The following is a 19,361-nucleotide window of genomic DNA, read 5'->3' as shown; positions in this document are numbered from 1 at the left end:
AATACAGGATAGAAGAGACCTTGCCAGTGTGGTGGCATGATAAAATGCACCCAGTGCACTCTGTAAAGTGGTTAGTGTTAGAAGGGGTGTCCCAGCCCTGTGAAGACAATAATTCCAAGTAAGAGCTAATACAGATAGAAAGGATTCTAGTCTAACTTCTGACAACTTCTTCAATGCAGAATGGTATGATAAAAGTCCACATTTTAAGCCAAGCACAACAACAAAGTTAGCTAGTCTTCTGTTGCTGTGTGTGCCAAATTTTGTGGACCATGATGAAATATCAAATAACCCTTTCTATTAAAGTTACAGGGCCTGAAATTTTTGGGGAAAGGACTAGTCAATTATATTGACTCCAGCATTCCACTGGCACTTAATTTATCAACCTGAAAAGGATGAAAGGTAAAGTTGACCTTGGCAGAATTTCAACTCAGAACATAGAGACAAACAGAATGTCGTTAAGCATTTTGCCCAGAGCACTAACGATTCTGCCAGCTTGCCACCTGAAATGAAATATCAAATCATGTAAGACCTGTCCTGTCCATAACATGATGTGAAAATGAATATTAAGTTGTTTTTTGATAAAGGAATGGATGTAAATTCTCTCCTAATGAAGTTTACAACTTGATTTCAATACTCACCTGTAGCTCACATGTGCTGTTAGTTCCATTGATAAGGCATGAATATCACACATTCTCATTTGTGAAATTGTAATCTTATGTCAAAGTAAGAAATCCTTTTTATTGTTATTCTGGAATATGACTACTATTTAAATTCTGTTTTCCTATAGAAAACATATTTCACAGTTATTCGTACCTAATGCTCTGAATATTAAGATGTGATTATAGTGAATGATAAACTTAGCATTGAAGTGATTGATGGCTTATTAAATCAATCATGTCGAGGTTGCCTCTATATAGTTGCTTGGCCTGCTGGAACTGATAGCCATATCCCCTTCAAATCATGCCTGTTGTCTTAAATAGATATACATTGAACTGGTGTAAGCCTTGTTATACAAAAAGACCAGATGATCCCAATTAGAACACCTTTTCATCAAATAGTTAAGCTGGGCTAAACTGCAACAACCACCACCATCTATTATTTGGAGCATAGAGTTAAGAATAACTATACTCAAATTGGGATGCATCCTGTTACTTGTATGATTTGGGAGCATCAGCTCAGACTGTTTGCTCATGTTGCTCAATTTTATAAGTTGGATCTTGCATATCATGTTCACTTCTCAGAGGATCCGGCTGGGATGGTGACTTGTATTGGTTGGCCACATGTCACATAGTCATGACAGATGAAAAACTGGATGTGTTTGCTGTCACCAGCCCTTGCCTGTTTCCAAGCAAGGCCATATTTCCCCATGGTTGGACTTGTTTACACAGAAAATTGGAAATAAAGGCCATCTCTTGAATTATGGTGACAATTACTTATAACTATTGTATGATATCAAGACAAGAAAATACACACACATGAATACATATGACAAACTTTTTTCAGTTTTTCATATACTAAATTCATTCACGAGGCTTTGGATGGTCTAGTGTAGAAGATACTTGCCCAAGGTACCACGTAATGGTACTGAACCCAAAACAATGTGGCAGGGAAATAAATTTCTTAACAACAACCATACCTAAAATTAACAATGCTTTATATACAATGGGGAAAAAATTCTTATTTGTTTATATCATTGTTGGTTTTGTATTTTTATTTCCTGTACATATGTAATTTAAATAGATCCACTGTTTGTGTTAAGTAAAATATGAAATAGCCAGTCGAATATTTTGAGTTAAAGTTATTGTTGAATTGTTGTAGTTAGTTTTGCTTGAACATTTCTATGACACAAAGGGAGCCTTTTTGCAGTTGCTTGACATGGTCAAACTTGTAGCCAAACTTCACTCAAATCATACCTAACTGTCTTTAAGCTGGTTATATCTGGCTCAAATATTCTACTTGTTTTATGTCCAGACTGTCAAAATCTGGCCTCTTACATCTACTTTACAATGCCATTCTAAAAATATACAATCACATCATTGAAATCTCAAAGTTACAAAATAATGTATGATTAATTCAAAACAATGTAGACTAATAGGTTTTAAATTTGACAGAGTAATATTAATGCTAAAGGGTTAAAAAAAAAAGTTGACATATTCAGTAGGTCAGTCCTGAATACATTGTCTGCAAAACAGGTGGGATTGTCATGAATGAAAAGCCTTTGATCACAGATCTGCTGGATCAGAGTTAACCTGAGGTATCTCATCAAATGCTAAAGAATGCCCTAGTTGTATTCAGTCTAGTGTAGGACCACCCTTCTACAAGCAAAGCTTAACTGTATAGGGAGGAATGTGTTAATCATGGTGTATTGTTTGCTGTCAAGTCTGTTCATGTATGGTTGAACAGTTCTGGTAGAAGTGGTAGAAAATACCCACATCAACTCAGTCTTGGTGTAGCAGAATTAGTTATCCCAAAATGGGATGAAATATCTTGTGGAGATTGGGACTGACTAGGAAACTGCTTGGAGGGTTGCCTAAAATGACCCAAGCAAATACTAACAAGTCTATTGCAGTTATTTTAGTAATTACGTGTATTTTGTGATTGTCTGAGTCAGATATGAGAGGTGTTTTTTTTTTTCCTTTCAAATTTTGCAAGGCTAATTTCATTGTAACTCTGTTTGAAGAATATGTGTTGCCAACATGGAAAACTGACATTAAATGGCCTGCTTAGATACTGGGACCGGTACACGAGTGAGTGTGTTTTGGCTTCTTGTTTGAAAAGCAGATATATAAGCTAGAGAAGTTGGTTCAATGAGCAAACTGTGATTTTTTTTGTTTTTTGTTTCTGGTTTTTAAAAAAAATTTTATTATAGCAGATTTTTCTCTTTTACAACATTGAGACTCACTTCCCTGGAGAAAATAAAATTTAATATATGCCTTTTTAATGGAGTACAATAATATAGCAATAACCAAACTCATGTCGAATATCAATATCATTCATAAAATTCACTTTGGATATTGTATTCTTTCTTTTTTTTATCTACTTCCTGGAATTTTATTTTGTTTTTTTTTATACAATTTTTCTTTTTTCTTCTTATCTGCTTTTGGATATTTTTTGATAGAGGAACAACTACACCAACAAAATAAACAGCAATAATGAAGAAGTGAAAAATCTAGATGAGGAAGAAAGGCTTTGAGGGTATATAGTTTATTGAAATCTCTTTTCAGTTATTCTAGACATCAATTCCAAATAAGCAGAAGTGAAGAAGACAACATGTTAGTCCATCCAACTATGTTATGGAAATAAGTCATGCTGTTGTATTGAAAAGTGTATTTGTAGGGGGTGTAAGAGAAAGTGAGATTTCATAATGTTGCCTTCTTGTGTGTGGGGAACAGGACGGTTGCAGAAATTTATGTGTTTTCCATTCTAAAATTACTTTATGTATTCTCACTTTAGTTGAACAAAAAAAAACGACGATAAACATTATACTGGTATAGCTGTATATTTCGATAAACATCCTATGAAAACTTGCAACTTTGAGTACTGTGCATGTGTAGAGAGACTGAAGTAGCTAATGGATAATTTATCAGACAACCAACTTATATCAGGATATCAGCTCTGCTATAAACAGTTCATTGAATGTGGGGAAGATATTTCAGTTTAGCTAACCATGAGAAGCAGATCATAGGCATTTCTGGGGAATTTAGAAATGATACACTTCAGAGGTATTTTCTCTTAATGTTAGACAAGCCAGTTAAGCACCAACGTTATACTTTGTTGTAGATTGTGTAAGGATTACCTTTAAAATTTTATAGTGCTATTTTTTTGTCTATCAAATCTTTCCACTTTTTACTCAATCTAAGGTGATGAATAACAACTAAGGGGGATCTAATAACAGGCATGCCAACAGGTAACTCATGGTCAGAATTGTTGCACAGTCATAGAAATGGAATTGCACATTTTATCCTCATTTCATTCTGGTGTCCTTGGTTAGATCAAAGCCTATACAATGTCAATCAATATATTTCCACATTTTGGCTGGTTTGCTGGCATCTTATCAACTCCTGCACATTCCAACTCTATGGATATTTTTTAGGCCTCTCACATTTTGTGCTAGCAATATTTTTGATTATAACAGTAACACCATTATTGATGATATATAACAGTAACACCATTATTGATGATATATTTTTCAGGGAAAATAATTGCTGCGTAATGATCTTAGATTCTGTAAGATCTTTAAGAAAGTAGTGAAGTAACTTAGCATATTTTCTGGATAAACACACATTAGATATTAGTTTGTGTTCTTTTGTGTCCTATAATTTCTTGGTTCAACTAACAGATGGACAGCACAAAAATAAGTACAGAGGTTGACATGATATGATGGCCTAAACCCTTCATGGTGGTACTCTTGTATGACCTCAATCCAATGACTAAAACCAGTAAAAGAATATAGATAAGTTACCCTTGTGTTTTAATGTTTAAACAAATTTTGGAAGCATAAGTTGTTTTTTAATAGTAACTAAGTTTATAGCTTGTTCATGTTGTAAAACAATTCACTATTCTTATCTTCCACCTCATCACTGAAATGTGATCTTCTTCCATTTGGAATGGCTATCAAGTTGGTAGCTTCATGATTATCAGATTACCAGCAGCATGATTTGTATAGATATGCATTACAGCAGTTTTGATGTTGCTTAACCTCTAAAGATCTAATCTAACTCATCCTGAGTTTTACTTGTCCTTCCTCTACCTTGCATGGTCTCTTCTGTTTCTCCGTTATCAACTGGTAAGCACTTCATCCAATGTATTCTTTATTGCATTGCCATAGAAGTACAATCTATATTGCAATATATCAACTAAAGCTTTTAATATTCAATTATTTTCTCTCCTCACTGTTCTTTAGAATCATTTTCAGCATATGTCAGATAACACTGTATTTATTTCCATTTGTTATATGTTGTCCTTACAATTCATATTTTACTATTCTTCAGCTTTATACTGCTAGCACTTTGGCAAAATACTTAGCAAGATATTTTATAAATTTTTTTCAAAAAAATCTATTGTTTCTACCATATCCTTCATTGTCCAGACCTCTCATTTTCTTTAAATACTAAGTTATTCTCTTATTTATTTGACCCATTTCTACTTTAGATAATATTCCTCACGTACCACATCAAACACTTTTTCTTCTTACTTCTGTCAACTTATCTTATTTTGCATCCGCATCACCTCAGTCTGCTTTTACATTGTCTATTTTATCCTAACAATATCTTTAAATTTTTACAACTTTGTCATACAATATTAGTCTATCTCTGTCTAGTTCTCCACCCATCCAAATCATCTCTTCATTTGTTTTCTTTTAGATATTTGGTTCAAACAAAAACCTAATTTCACCTTTACATTTACATTAGACATGTAGTCAATTCAATGAATTGTAACTCAGGAGATATAGCACAACAAAGGTTTACAAATTCATATCGCTAATGTAAATTGTTTAATGTCTCATGTATGAAAAAAATTATCAACTAGTATCTTATCCTGAGACATTTCTCTATCATCTGTTTCAACTACTTGGAACAGATAGTCCAACTATTACATTATGTGTATGTGTGTTTCATTCTGCACAATACACATTTGTATTGGAAGTTATGTTTAGCAGAATAGTTTTATATATGCTGTTGATGCACCCAGAAAATAAATTCCTTTGAATGCTTGAAAGGCTCTCTAGAAGTAGTTGATAGCTTCTGTTACCTAGGTGACCAAATCAGTAACGGAGAAAGGTGTTTGGAAAACATAGCCTGAGTAAGAACGAATGGAAATGTTCAGATAGCTGTTTGTTCAGTTGATGACAAATGGACTCTCTCTCTCTCTCTCTTTCTCCAAGTAAAGGGTATGATGTTTGTGTATGAAATGTAATATTATATGATAGCAAATTATGGGACATAAAATGTGGAGGATGTATGAAAGCTGAAAAGAAATATGATGAGCATATTTTGTGTACTATCAGTGTGCATGGACAGTGGAGCACAGATGAGCTGAAATAAAAACTGGGTATAAGAAGAAGACATTGGAAAAAGCAAGTGGTAAAAGCTGATCTCAGTAGCTTGAATCTCATAAAGATCACAAAAGACCTGAACACATAGCATGTCTTTTTGCTTGGGAAGACACATCTAACCCATTGCAAGCATAGAAAATCATTATGTTATGTCCACTTTCCATGATATGGTAGATTGGGTGGTTTGTTGAAGTTTCAGTCAATTTTTATTTGGAGTTATTTCCAATACTAAAAGATCTCTCCAGCCACGTGAGAGAAACCACCTGCATTTTCTCTGTTCTCTGCAAAGTAGTTGGCATTATGAAGGGCATCTGGCTGTAGAATCCATGCCAAATCAGACTGGAGTCTGGTACAGCCCTGCATGGACAACGGATGTTAAACGATGATGATGATTCATGTACTAATTTACAGAGTGTATTATTTTATAATGGAACCAGTACCAGTGAGATTGCCTTATGCCCCACAGTGCTAAAGAACCCCCACCATCCTATGAAGATTCTCCCTGTTCAAGGCAGTGAACCAAAAGGGTAAGTAGAAGAGAGATTGATGGCAAAAGGGAGAAACAAGTTACTTGTATGAGAGAATAATTAAGGGGTGAGTAATGTATGAATGATAGTATTAGAGGGAGTAACGGGAGATAGGCAATGGTAGCAGCTACATGCTTGCTGCTGTGAGAGAGTGATAGATGTCAATAAGAAAATGACCTAAAATAGAGGATTTGATGGTTGTGAACACAGAAAAGGTGATGGCTGAGTGTATCAGATGTAAAATAGGTCGATGTTTCCTTTATACATGAGTGGCAACATGGTGCAATGAATAAGTAAGAGGGTTGAGTGTCAGGGAGATGAGAAGTCTGGACAGGTCCAGTGTAGTCCCTAGTTACATGGACAAAATGGTAGTGTGGAAAGGAGAGATTTACTGCCATTCCTTGTTACACAGGCAATATGATACAGTAACTAGGAAAGAATGCTTGTGATAAAGAGATGTATGATGAAGAGATGGGAGGATATCAAATAAGTGCAGGGATAGATGATTAAAGGTTAACAGGAATATATTAGGCAGGTAACCCAAATGCAGATCTGTATATTTTTCAGCCTCCTTTTTTATTTTATTATATTGTTTTGCCATGCTTGCATAGTTGGGTAGGTCTTCTCTTGCACCATGTGTTGCCAATTGCCATGGTCTTTTGTCATCTTTTTTTGTGAGGCTCAGCATTCTCAGATTATTTTGTTCCATGTCTTTCTAGGTTCCTCTCTTCCACAGATTCCATCCACTTTGATTGCTCAGCACTGTTTTGTATCATCCTGCATACACATCATACACCTGTATCAGTGCAGGTTTTTTCTTTCTTGCACGTTACACCTGATTCCTCATGCATCTGGTTTTTATCTCTACTTGTTTGTGCTCCATTGTTCATGAACACTACTATCATATATCCAACAAATCATGCTTGCTTCATTTCTTTCTAGTCCTTGCAAATCTTATACATTCAAGGCTTCAATATCATGCAACATCACACTCTGTACACAAGCATAATATAATCTGCCCTTCACTTTGAAAGAGAAACCCTTTGTTATCTACAGAGGCAATAGAGCCTTAAATTATCAAAACCATTTTTGATCTGGTTACTATACTTTTGGAACTCTCACTTTCACAGCTAATTAGGTCACCAAAGTAATAAAAGTTATCAACTTTTTGAAAATCTATATTACTGACCTTAACACTTACTACACTTACACATCTGTTGCATATAAAATCTTTCTTCTTCATTAGCCTACCTGTATGATCCTACTACACCTCTTATGTGTCCATTGTTTACACTGAGTACACTATAGAATTTCAACCTGTTCTTTTTCTGCATGTTGAGCATGGCCATTTCCTACATGTGGGCATGCACACACAAACACGCATATGTAAGAGTTGTTGCTGACTAAGACGAAGGGTGTCAGATTAACAGGCGAAAAGTTTTTGTGAAAATTGTAATTTTTTATCTCATTCAACCTAGTGTAGCTCACAGTATTGTATGAATAGTAGTAAGTTAGGTACACTGTGTGAAGTGACTGTCTTTAATGTTCCCCCTCTGACCAAAATATGGAACTCACACACTATTCTCTTGTAGAGTTTGAACTTGAAAAATGTAGTGCCAAACTAGATAACCTTAAAATTCTCTACTTTTTACCATATGCATTAGATCTAGTTATCAGGTCTACACACACACAGATACACACACACACACACACACACTGATGTCAAAGACAAACCTTTTATCTTCTAATGTCAGCTAAAACATAGTTGGTGTATTCTAGCTATATATTCTGTCACTGATAGTCTTACTCCATTCAGTCTTTTAATTCACCTCCTCCTACTCTTATTATGAATTACTTTTATATTTATCTTGATTTTTGTTTTCTATCCATTTCAGTGTCGATTCGTCATAAAATATCGTCATTGCGATGGTGTTTTAAAGGTGAAGCTAACAGATGACTCAGTGGTAATATTCATTTTGTTGCTACCTACTTTACTCAATTCAATACTTAGCTATTTTCTCTCTCAGAGTCATTTCCATCATTTTTTTTTATGCTCTTATTGTTTCTTTTTTTTTTTTGTATTTGTTGATTCATGTATTCACTTCTTCTTCCTCCATATCATCATTATCATCATCATCATCATTATCCAAGGAACATAGCTGGCATGATCAATACAAGAAGGAACGAAATACCTTACAGTATTTTATTATCCCTCTTTGTTTTTCTGCCAAGGCTGACTTTGCCTTTCATCCTTCTGAAGCAAATAAAATAAATACCAGTAAAGTATTGGGTTGATTCCTGAAATTGTTGTTCTTCTTCCAAAAAAGAAAATGTTTGTGACCTTGTACCTATGTTAGAAATAATTACCATTGTTATTCTCAGGTTTTGAAAATATTGATTATGTTCTTCCCTGTCAACAAATGTCATTGTGTCTGTGCAATAGATCCCTATTGTTGAAAAGTTAGAGAGGTATGAATGCCATAGCATCCTGTCATTTCTTCTCAAGTATGAAGCCAAGTTTGTTATAGATGAAGGCAACAGCTTAGCTAGGAAGTATACTGCAAGTTAACTCTGTCCTTTACCTGCTCAAGGTGAAGGGGCCGACTGTTTAGTTCTGTTCACTTACAGATCACAAAGTTGAATAAGTATAGTTGGATCAGTAGCATATCATGAGGATGTGCCTTTCTATAGGTGTAGCTGTGTGGTAAAAAGTTTGCTTCCCAACCACATGGTTCCGAGTTCAATCCAACTGTGTGACACCTTGGGAAAGTGTCTTCTACTATAGCCTCAAGCTGACCAAAGCCTTGTGAGTGGATTTGGTAGATGGAAACCGAAAGAAACCTGTTATATATATCTATATATATATATATATATATATATATATATATATATATATATATATATAGCAATGTTAATTCTCTAAATGAAGTATTAACAGTAACTGCACGATAAAGTGTAGTATATTGCCACTTAAGTGTGGCTGACCCCTAGGGGTGGATGTTACTGTTGCTTTTAGCCCCAGGATGTCCTCCTGGGGCTAAAAGCAACAGTAACATCCACCCCTAGGGGTCAGCCACACTTAAGTGGCAATATACTACACTTTATATATATATATATATATATATATATCTTTGTGTCTGTATTTGTCCCTCGCCACCACTTGACAACCAGTATTGGTGTATTTACTTCCTTGTGACTTAGTGGTTTGTCAAAAGTGACTGATAGAGTAAGTATCAAACATAAAACAAAAAAAAATAAGTACTGGGGTTGATTCATTCGACTAAAAATTCAAGGTGGTGCTCCAGCATGGCTGCAGTCTAATGACTGAAACAAGTAAAAGATAAAAGAGAAACCATCCCATTTATATTCACAACAGGAAGGAAGAAATGATGTAACAGTAGTTTGGTTTCGTTTCCTACATCATCATTATCATCATCTACCTTTCTATTAAGCCTAAACTAGAAGACTGAATCAGCTCTGTTATTGTTTGTTTTTGGCATATATTAGATTTTTATTAATTTATTTATTTTAATTTTTTAATGAATACATTGAATAGTTTTCAGTTTAATTCTCCAGTAAAGTTACAGTTTTAAGACTTTATCTTATCTCTAACATATGATATCATTAATAACCAGTTATTCATAAATGGTTAACTTCTTCCATATACTCTAATTAAGGAACATTACACTCAGCTTCTTTTAATGAATAAAAATGGTTGTGGTGTTGGTGGTGGTGGTGATGTTAGAGATGGAGGCATTTGCATTAACATCTTTAGTTGTTGTTATTGTTCCTTTCTTCAGTCACTGCTGCTGCTTTTAGGGGCTTATACCCAAAGTACCTATTTCTAGTGCCTTCTCTACTCTGAAACAGATGTGTCTAGTGATGGGGTTTGATTTTAGTTATCAGCAAACATCTTAATATCTTTACTTTTGCTTTCCTCTACACCCAACCCATCATGTCTTATCTTACTCATAAAGACAAAAAATTGTCAGCACCTACTTTAATTTTTATTTTTGTTCTATGTTTTTTTTTCTTACATCCTAAAGTTTATATATATATATATATATATAAAAATCAACTCTCTAGTGCCAAACTTCATCCAGATGAAATTGTTTACATTCCTCTCTTTACTATATCATCTGAAGGGATAAGCCTATAACCTTTTCATGCATGAATAAAAAGATATCACCAAACTAGGATACACTCTTTGGAATGTTAAACTTTGTGGGTCATATCACACACTTTGAAAAGCAAAGAAAACTTCATTATTCTCATTCAGGATATTGTTGCAGTTATTCTATAACAGTTTTCATATTTTAACTTTCATTTTTTTATTGCTATTGTTAGGACATGATGTTTACAATGTGTTGGGTACATAATGCTTACAATATGTAACATTGCTAATCTGTGACAGTTGTGAAACATTAACTTTAGAAATCACACTTTTATTGCTATTAACTTAGTCTTGGATATCAATGTATTATGACAACCACTCCCACAAGACTCATACTTTCCCAACCATAAGCATATGCACATTTAAACAACCTTTAATCTTAGTCCAAGTTTTAAGTGTTGATTGAAGTATATAATATTGTAAATACAAAATTCCTTGAAAATAAGTAATGTGCATATAATTAGACCCCAAAATATTGAATATTGTTAGTCATTTTGGTCTCTGAACACAATTGTTAGTCACATCATATTCCTTTTTAATAATCAGTTGTATCAAAAGTTTCTACATTGTATTAAACTGGTAGCCTATTCATTCAAACTCCTGTACCTATAATAAAGCACAGGCATAGCTGTATGGTTAAGAAGTTTTCTTCCCAACTATATGGTTTGAGGTTCATGCTTCACTGCATGACATCTTGAGCAAGTCTCTTCTACTATAGCACTGGGCTGATCAAAGCCTTGTGAGAGTATTTGGTATGCAGAAACTGAAAAAAGAAGCCTGTCAAATGTGTGTGTATTTTTTGTCTTAACATGGTCTGATAGTTGTAAACAAGCCTCATTGTCATGCAAATGGTGTGGTTTCTGTAGAAACATAACTTGTCATGGAGAAATAATACCTTGCTATAGGAAACAGGTGAGATTTGGCAACAGCTGTAGAAGATCTGCCTTGACGATTTCTGTCCTACCCATGCAAGCATGAAATAGTGGCTGTTAAAATGATGATGATGATGCAATTAAAATGTATCTAGTCCTTCTTTAATAATTTGCAGCACTGTTTCAACACATAAACTCAACTAAATCTCTTGCCAAGCATGTGAGCAAATGAATAAACTCTAGAAATAATAGCAATTGTATTTTAAAATAGTGCAATGTCTCTCTACATGAAGATTAATTATTAATGATTAGATTGTAATGCTCGATGATATTGAATATTATGCTCATTTAGCCTAATTCTTTGTGTGATATTGTTGTAAATAAATTAAACAGTTGATAACTTGGTAGTAGATTATGGAGCTTTCATATTATGAAAGCTGTGGAAACAGTCATACTCCAACACCTGAATGTATTCATTTTCATTCATTCACCACTTAATGCTTTTAAGCACACACAGCCAGACTGATGATTCTATACTGAAAGCTTACCGTTATGTAATCTATTTTAAATGTAGGTAACCAAGATGTGGTCAGTCCATCTTGTTTTCTTTTCCCCTGCAGTCATCTATATGACAAATACTTTTAGAACCATAAACACATGTAACTACTGTTTCTGACATTTTCAGCTTCTTATATTATACAAAACTTGGCTACTTCCATTTTAATCTTCTCTGTATATCCTGCCTGTGGAATTTTCAGTAGCCTAAATATGCAGTGGCAATGAGCTACTGGTATGTTGTGGAGAAGAATTTTTGTCATTGGCCAAGTTTCACTGTCATAAAGTTGTATGCACTACAGAAAATCAAGATAGACAATGATATAGATAATGAGCTTGGAAGATGATGTAACTCTCATGTCTCCAGAGCAATAAATACGGTGACCCATTAGGTTCTGTAGGCATGTTATCTTCATGTTGGTTGAACTCACTTTTCTCCGGGCTATACCCAGACAAAATTGAACTCAAATGTCAAATTTACTAGTAATAACTGGGTGGATTATTGACTATTTTTAGAATTCTCTTCATGCAGAAAATGACAGAATATGAACTGTCAAACTTTTGATTTACAATCCAAACCACTATTGATTTGCTTATGCATCCACCCATCTTCTCTACCCACTATTCCCAGGAAGATCATGGAGGAAGGGTCTTCAGACACTTCCCCCCTTAGGGTCCTATCAAAAGCAACTTTTTTCACTTGGCATTGAGCCCATTCAGTGCATACTAGTGCTCACCATCTGATGAACCCAACAGCATCATATTGTCTGCAAATATCACCTGACCAACCCTTTGTCCACCAATTGTGATACCACTTTGACAATGGTTGTGTATGTCAATCAAGTTCATAAAGATTATGAAAAGGAAAGGTCAACACCCATGTTGAAAGGTTTCGACGTAGTACCATTGACTTGAGCACAAACATTTGGATATTTGTATAAGGACTTCACAGCAACCAAAAGTTGTCCATTTATCCCACACTCCTTCAAAACCCTCCATAGCATTCCTACAGCACATGGTGGTATGCCTTTTTGAGGTCTACAAAATGATATTCCCACACTTTCTCAAAGACCTGCCATTGAAAGAATATCTGGTCAGTTGTGCTGCATCCAGGATGGAAGCCACACTGTTCTTCAGTTAGTTTGGGCTTGACAGTTTCCCTACATTTGTTTATGAGACACCTAGTGTAGTCTTTATCAGGGAGGCTCAACAAGTACATCCCTCTATAATTAGAGCACTCTTGTCTCCTCTTTTTTAAAAATTGAGATTATCGTCTTGCCTTTTTTTCTCTCAAGATGAACATATTAAACAAACAGAAACAAGCTCCACCAGTCCTTTACAAAGTGACATAAAGTCAGATCACTATGTAAATTAATAATTGTGCATAATGATAATATTAATGATAGAAAATTCTTTGAATTTTCAATTTCTTTAAATGCTCAAATGTTGGTGGTTGTTACTTGCCACCAACTGACTGTGGCTCAATAATATGAAAGTATGTGTTTGTTCTTTAGTGTATAAATAACTTCACAATAAAAATTGGTACTGGTGTGCTACAAATAAAGCAACAAATAATCAAATACAATAAAATTTAGCAATATATCCTTTGCATTAATTTATTTGTCATTTAGTTCAAAGCAACTTTTCTCTCTATCATTGCTTTTTGTCAATTTTTTTCCATGTTTGCATGGACTTTTTTCAACTTAGCATCTCATTAAATGTTGCAGTCCCTTGTCATCTTTCTGAAGTTCAGTTTCTTGAGATTATCCTTCATCACTTCTTTCCATGTCATCTTTGCTATTCTTGGTACTTAATACGTAATTCCATGTATTGTTCTACCCCAGATACTTTTTTAATTCTGAAAAATATTTTACTTAATACTGAATCATGCAGTGATTTTGATGCTAAGCTATCAAGACATTAGTTCCTATCCAATGAATGAAGTTATCAATGTTATTTGAAATAGTGTTCTGAAGTTATCTAACGTTTAGTCAAGAGAATGCATCAACATGAGGAATGGAATTTCCTTTAACATAAGTAATGTTGGTTTCAAATTTTGGCACAAGGTCAGCAGTTTTGGGGGAGGACGTAAATTGGTTACATTGACCCTGATTTTCAACTGGTACTTCTTTTATCAACCCTGAAAATTGACCTCATTGGAATTTGAATCCAGAATGCGATGACAGACAAAATGCTACAAAGAATCTTGTCTAGTTAAACAATTCTGCCAGCTCACTGCCTTTTTAACAGAAGTAATATCAAAATAAAATACTGTTAGCTGTTTATCCCACTTTAGAATTCTGTAATCATTGAAATATTTTACTTGATAGGAAATTCATTCTTGTTTTGACCATAGACCTTTTGAAATCACTTTAATCAATACAAGGAACTTCCTGGTACTATTTGTGATCTACACAATTGCTAAAGTTTCACTCTCAATATTTGAATAATTAGCAGTGGTTAACTTCATTGATAAATATAGTACTGGGTAATCATCCCATGATAAAATTCCAAACATTGTGTGTTTATTAGCTCTGATTGTCAATGTGATATATTACTGGCAGCAAATATACTCCAACATTCTCATCAAGTATATTTTTTTTAGAATAACAAATGTCCTTTGCTGAACATATATCTAACCAAATTCAACATTTTTCTTGTTCAGATTCACAGTCAGTTTAATCATTTCTGAATATTTTAGCAAATACAGACCATAGAAATTTGCCAATCTTTAAAAGGACTCCAAGTTTTTCTTATCAGAGGGTGGAGAAACATCTAATGTGTTCTGAGCTGAACATTAATCTAGGCAAACGTCTTCATTTTAAAAGGAATAGAAAAAAAAAATGTTTCCTTTGTATATAATTCTCTGGATGAAATCAGACCTGCATCTTTCAGGCAATCCAATGTAATTATGGTCTTCAGTTTTGATTTTTCGTCAATATTGTACCCAAACTTGTTTCAGCTTGATAGATTATTTTATTTTTTTTATATCATCTTCCATTTTTTATTGCATGTTGGAAAATGGCACTTGTGGTTTTCATGCCATGTAACATACTTGCCCATCTCAAGAAACAAGAAGGGCTGTTATTGGTATTGATATCTTAGAAATCATCTATTGTTGTATGGAGTTCACACATGTATCAAATTGCATGTTTCCCAGCTGTAGTTATTCCAGTATTCTTGATTTATTGAAGGTTTGGTAGATGCCTTAAATAGTCTCATCTGTATTAATTCTTCTTTTATACTTTGGTCACCTTGGCCAATCTTGTCAAACTCACAATATCAAGTTGTTACAAACATGGTGCAAAAACTCTACAATGGGCTCAGACAATTCTTGACACAAACACATAAATGTGATTTGTTCAGCAATGACCAGTTTCTTTGTAAGCCACATATTCTTCATTATAGTCATATGTATTTTGCTGAAGTACATGTCCCCCAGCTTTTTCATATGAGCCATTAGCAATGTCTTCAGTATAGTTGTGATATCAGCTTTCAGTATAAAATATGTCTGTTCTCGCTTTTGGACCATCATGTTCATCACTATTCTGCAATTTCTTTGTTCTTGAGGAGGCTCCAAACCATTCTAACTATATGTCAACTAAGTCAGGATCAGTCAGCATCAGTTGACATCCTATTGAATATGCGATCTGTTAATTAATTCACAAAGAAAGTTTATATCTATACCAAGAAATACTTCAACAGGAAATAGTTATTAACAAAGAATGACACATAACTGAAGGATCAATGTGGAGTACTTCATCTCATCAAATTCTACGCCTTCCTGTCTTTATGAGTATATACCACTGACTATAACTTGCACCATTTAAAAGCTTGTATAAACCATCCTATTGCTTCAAAAGATCTCTTCTCTTGATTGGTTACATGAAACTCTGAGAAGCAGTTTGTAAAGATTTTCAGCTTCAATAGAATAATACTATATTTTTCTCTGTCTTTGATATTTGAGTGCTATTTTCTTCAACTTGTTTTGCACCTATATACCAGTGTGTGTGTGTGTGTGTAAGAAGGAATTTGTTCATGACAGCAGTTTCATATTTCACTATAACATCATCTCTCATAACTTCACTGCTGAATCAGACCAGAGAGCTGACCATTGAAGAAATGTCAGTCAGCAAGTATTGGTAGGAAACACTATAAATTACATAGTATTTCCTATGAGATGAACTAGATTCTTCTTTACTATATTGATGAAACTATATACCAGATATAACATTCCCATATAATAGTTTCAGATGAGAGTGAAGGAAGGTTGACAGAGCAGTTTTTAGTTTCTCACTAAGATGTTTTCTAAACAAACAACTGTCACTATTAATTTCAGAACTGCTCTACATTATCCAAGTCAAAACAAAGTCAGAGATAAATCTTTCCAGACAAAAAAAAAAAAAGTCATATATTATCTATATTTGTAATCCATTTAACCCTTTGCAACGATGCCAAAAGTTTTTCTTTCACGAAAATCAAAGGCAAAAACATCTGATATATCCACTTTAAATGCCTGTTTCTTTAGTCATGTTGTTGCTCACATATTTTACTTTTGAATAGTACGGTCTGTCCAGACTATTAATGTCAACTTTTGTATGACTGTCAACACTGCATTTGATCAGTGAGTTTATTCAAAATGTATATTTGTAGAATTGGTGTCTTACTTCTACATATAAAACATATCTTTAACTCGATTTCAATGATTTTATACTTCAGTTCACTTATGTGTGCATGTGTGTGCTGATCGTTCCATCTTCACAGATGAATGCCATCTCTCTGAGCTTTCTTGTTGTCAGTGGCATTTCTGACCTTCTGTCTATGATCTGTCAGATGACTATGCAGTCGCACTGCAGTTCTGCATACCAATGAAGCATAGGTGAGGGACAAAAGTTGTAACTTCCACCAGATTGATTGGATCACTTTGTGAGATATGATTCTATGTGAACCTTTCCAACACACTACATACATTGAATCATCTGGTTTAGGAGGAAGGATGTTGCATACAGCTGATCTTTCATGGGGGCTTCAAGTGGTTGACATACCCAGCCTTAGAAAGAAGTGCACAGCCATGCATTTCATGCCTCTAGCACTTTGTGTTCACACTGAAGTTCTGATCACAGCCTCTCTTAAGACTTCTGTGTTCAAGTTATCCTCTCTTCAAAAGTTTTACAACCTTCTCTTATGGGTACCTTTAGTAGTGTCCACTCTGTTGTAAACTTGAAATGTAATTAGATGAAATGCAACAATAGGAAGGATTACTTTTCTGAAAAGGTCATATTACTCAAACAGTTATGTATCTCAGAAATAAGTGATTTTTCTGTGTGTTAGAATTATTCACTCAGAAATGTTTGTCTTGTATTTGGAATAGATCTGCTTTCATATCATCATTTAGTGTCTGTTTTTCATGCAAGCATGGGTAAAACAGTTTGGCTGGAGCTGGTAAGCTGGAGATCTTCACCAGGCTCCAGTCTGTTTTGGCTTGGTTTCTATGGCTGGATGCCCTTCCTAATGCGAATGACTTCAAAGAATGTACTGGGTGCCATTTACATGCCACCGGCATGAGTGCCTTTTATGTGTTACTGGCACTGGTGCCATTTAATGTGTTACTGGCACAAGTGCCTTTTAATGTATCACTAGCACGGGTGCCTTTTATAAGTCATCAGCATGGGTGCCTTTCACATGTCACCATAAGGCTTCAAATTTCCAGTAGGATAAAGTGTTTTTATGTGAACTTCATAACTTTCTTGGGATCATTACCAATGTTAGTAAAGTAATTACACATATGAGACATTTGTTGACTACATTGAACAACAGCTTACTTCCTGTATCATATTTGCTATGACTTAAGTGTTCAATTTTGCTCTTTACATACTTGTATATTTTTCCTTTTGTCATTGTGCATATTTTTCCTCTGATTCAGATTTCATTATTGCCCAATTTTCCATAGCCTCCATACTAATCACCAATCTTTTTTTTTTTTTTTTCAGTGTGTACAATATAAAACAGAACATGCTCAGGACATAAAGAGACTGGAGAAATTAACAAATCAATTAATGAGGCATATGGCTTTAAAAGAAGGAAAATAGCTGCTATAAAGGAACCATGCTGCCTTTATTTTGAGATCTTGATTTGTACAAACTACAAAGAAGCAACTTTTTTAATGGGTGCTCTGGGAGAGGTGTCAGGAAGATATTTTCTTTTTTTTTTTTAAAGCATTTACTTTTCTTTCCCTTTCTTTATATTATGATTTTTTTTTTTGTAGTTATTCAAAAATATTTTCATTTGGAAATTATCTAGTCTTTTCACAATCATGAAAACATTTTCCTCTTCAACAAGTGTTGAAAACAAATAAAGCAAATAAGTTAAAATTATGAAGCTAGTCTGCAATAATTTTTATATGTAAAAATTAATTTTTTTCATATCTAAAATTTTTCTTCCATTTACAATTCTGTCCTTATACTTTAACCAGATTTGCATCCAGCAACTAAACTAAAATTGTGTTAAAAAAAAAATATCATAAATAATGGTAATAAAAAATACTGATGGTATATTACCTGAAAATAATCAAAGTTTGTTAAACTTTTCCTTATTTAAAAAAAAAAAAGACATGATATTTCTAAAACATTCTGGAATGAGAAAATCATTTCATCAATTGTTTTCCTCTTCTGCAACATGAATCAATTCTCAAAAGGATGATTGAATGATTGTTTTGTATCATGCAACCATAAAATAAAGATTCCATCATTTTATCATTATTGTCATATTATTTCTGCTTCTTTTTTCTTTTCTCTTCTCCCCTCTTCCTTTGTAATATACCTTTCTCTAGTTTTATCAGATATGATCCAGTTAAATTATTTCAGTTATTTTCACTGAAAAAGGTAAATTCTTGTTACCCATCGAAACACATTCATGTAGTGACCGCATTGAGAATATACTGGATTGATTTAGCCATTGTTTTATTCCACATGACTCTGAAAAGATTTTGACTCAGCATTGCAAGCTAACAAATTACTTCTCAGTTGCTGTATTAACTCACATGCTGAAAGACTCTCTATGTGGATGCTTGACCTGCTAGATATAGCAACCACATCTACAAATTAAGGTAGACGTTAGATAATGTAATCACAGATTGACAAAATAGTCAAATGGTCACAGCCGGAATTTTATTGATTAAA

The 19,361-nt window shown here is 34.0% G+C and overlaps 1 protein-coding gene across 1 annotated transcript in view; it reads left to right on the top strand.

Moving 5' to 3' along the window:
- LOC128249078 (signal recognition particle 9 kDa protein-like) overlaps positions 1-18,935 on the top strand; it is a 52,088-nt gene extending 33,153 nt beyond the window's left edge. The window contains exons 2-3 of the mRNA XM_052971760.2: positions 8,478-8,546; positions 18,174-18,935. Of these exons, the coding sequence (XP_052827720.1) occupies positions 8,478-8,546; positions 18,174-18,272 (168 nt within the window). The 3' untranslated portion in view covers positions 18,273-18,935. The remainder of the gene's footprint in view (positions 1-8,477; positions 8,547-18,173) is intronic.
- Positions 18,936-19,361: the final 426 nt, after the last annotated feature.

The sequence above is a fragment of the Octopus bimaculoides genome, chromosome 11, assembly GCF_046866305.1.
Source record: "Octopus bimaculoides isolate indiv1 chromosome 11, ASM4686630v1, whole genome shotgun sequence".
NCBI classification, from domain to species: Eukaryota; Metazoa; Mollusca; class Cephalopoda; order Octopoda; family Octopodidae; genus Octopus; species Octopus bimaculoides.
Note: the sequence above shows the minus strand (reverse complement) of the source record. Positions and strands in the feature narration are given on the sequence as shown.